Source organism: Egretta garzetta, unplaced genomic scaffold (genome assembly GCF_000687185.1).
Source record: "Egretta garzetta isolate BGI_Z169 unplaced genomic scaffold, ASM68718v1 scaffold1037, whole genome shotgun sequence".
Classification (NCBI taxonomy): domain Eukaryota; kingdom Metazoa; phylum Chordata; class Aves; order Pelecaniformes; family Ardeidae; genus Egretta; species Egretta garzetta.
The window spans coordinates 58,224-58,733 of record NW_009260362.1 but is presented as its reverse complement, the minus strand read 5'-3'; the positions used below and the strand labels follow the sequence as shown (position 1 = coordinate 58,733).

The following is a 510-nucleotide window of genomic DNA, read 5'->3' as shown; positions in this document are numbered from 1 at the left end:
TCTGCCTGGAGCCCGGCAGGGGCATCCACAGGCTGGAGGCTGCCCTGAAGCAGATGGAAGGTGGGTGAGGGGACCCAGACTGGGGCAGGAGGGGACCGGGCAGGGTGGCCCAGGTGATGCTGGGGGCAGGGAGCTGTGGGACTGGGGGCTGCAGGAGGGGGCAGGTGGTCTGGCTCCCCCCAACGGCCCCTGTGTCCCTGCAGTGTCCACCCAGCTGGACCCCTTTGCTGCCATCGACCACTCCCTGCTGGGGCAGCCGGCCATCACGGCGGAGCACGGGGACGTCGCCTTCAAGGTAACGTCATCCGGGGTGGCCCTGGGCCGGCTCTGGGAACAGGGCATGGGGGGAGCTGGGCTGAGCCTTGCATCCGTCCGTCCATCCGTCTGTCTGTCTGTGCAGGGGGAATTCATCAGGGTGGGCAAGTACCAGCAGAAACCCTCCTCCGCGATGCCCATGGCGCTGCCCGTGGCGTTGCCTGCAGCTCTGCCCACGGCGCTGCCGTGCCGCAC

General features: G+C 69.2%; 1 protein-coding gene across 1 annotated transcript in view; it reads left to right on the top strand.

The window, feature by feature from the left end:
* The window catches only part of LOC104130020 (lipopolysaccharide-binding protein), a 7,154-nt gene that overhangs the window by 1,271 nt on the left and 5,373 nt on the right, over positions 1-510 (top strand). The window contains exons 4-6 of the mRNA XM_035898480.1: positions 2-60; positions 204-295; positions 401-501. Coding sequence (XP_035754373.1) covers positions 2-60; positions 204-295; positions 401-501 — 252 coding nt within the window. The remainder of the gene's footprint in view (position 1; positions 61-203; positions 296-400; positions 502-510) is intronic.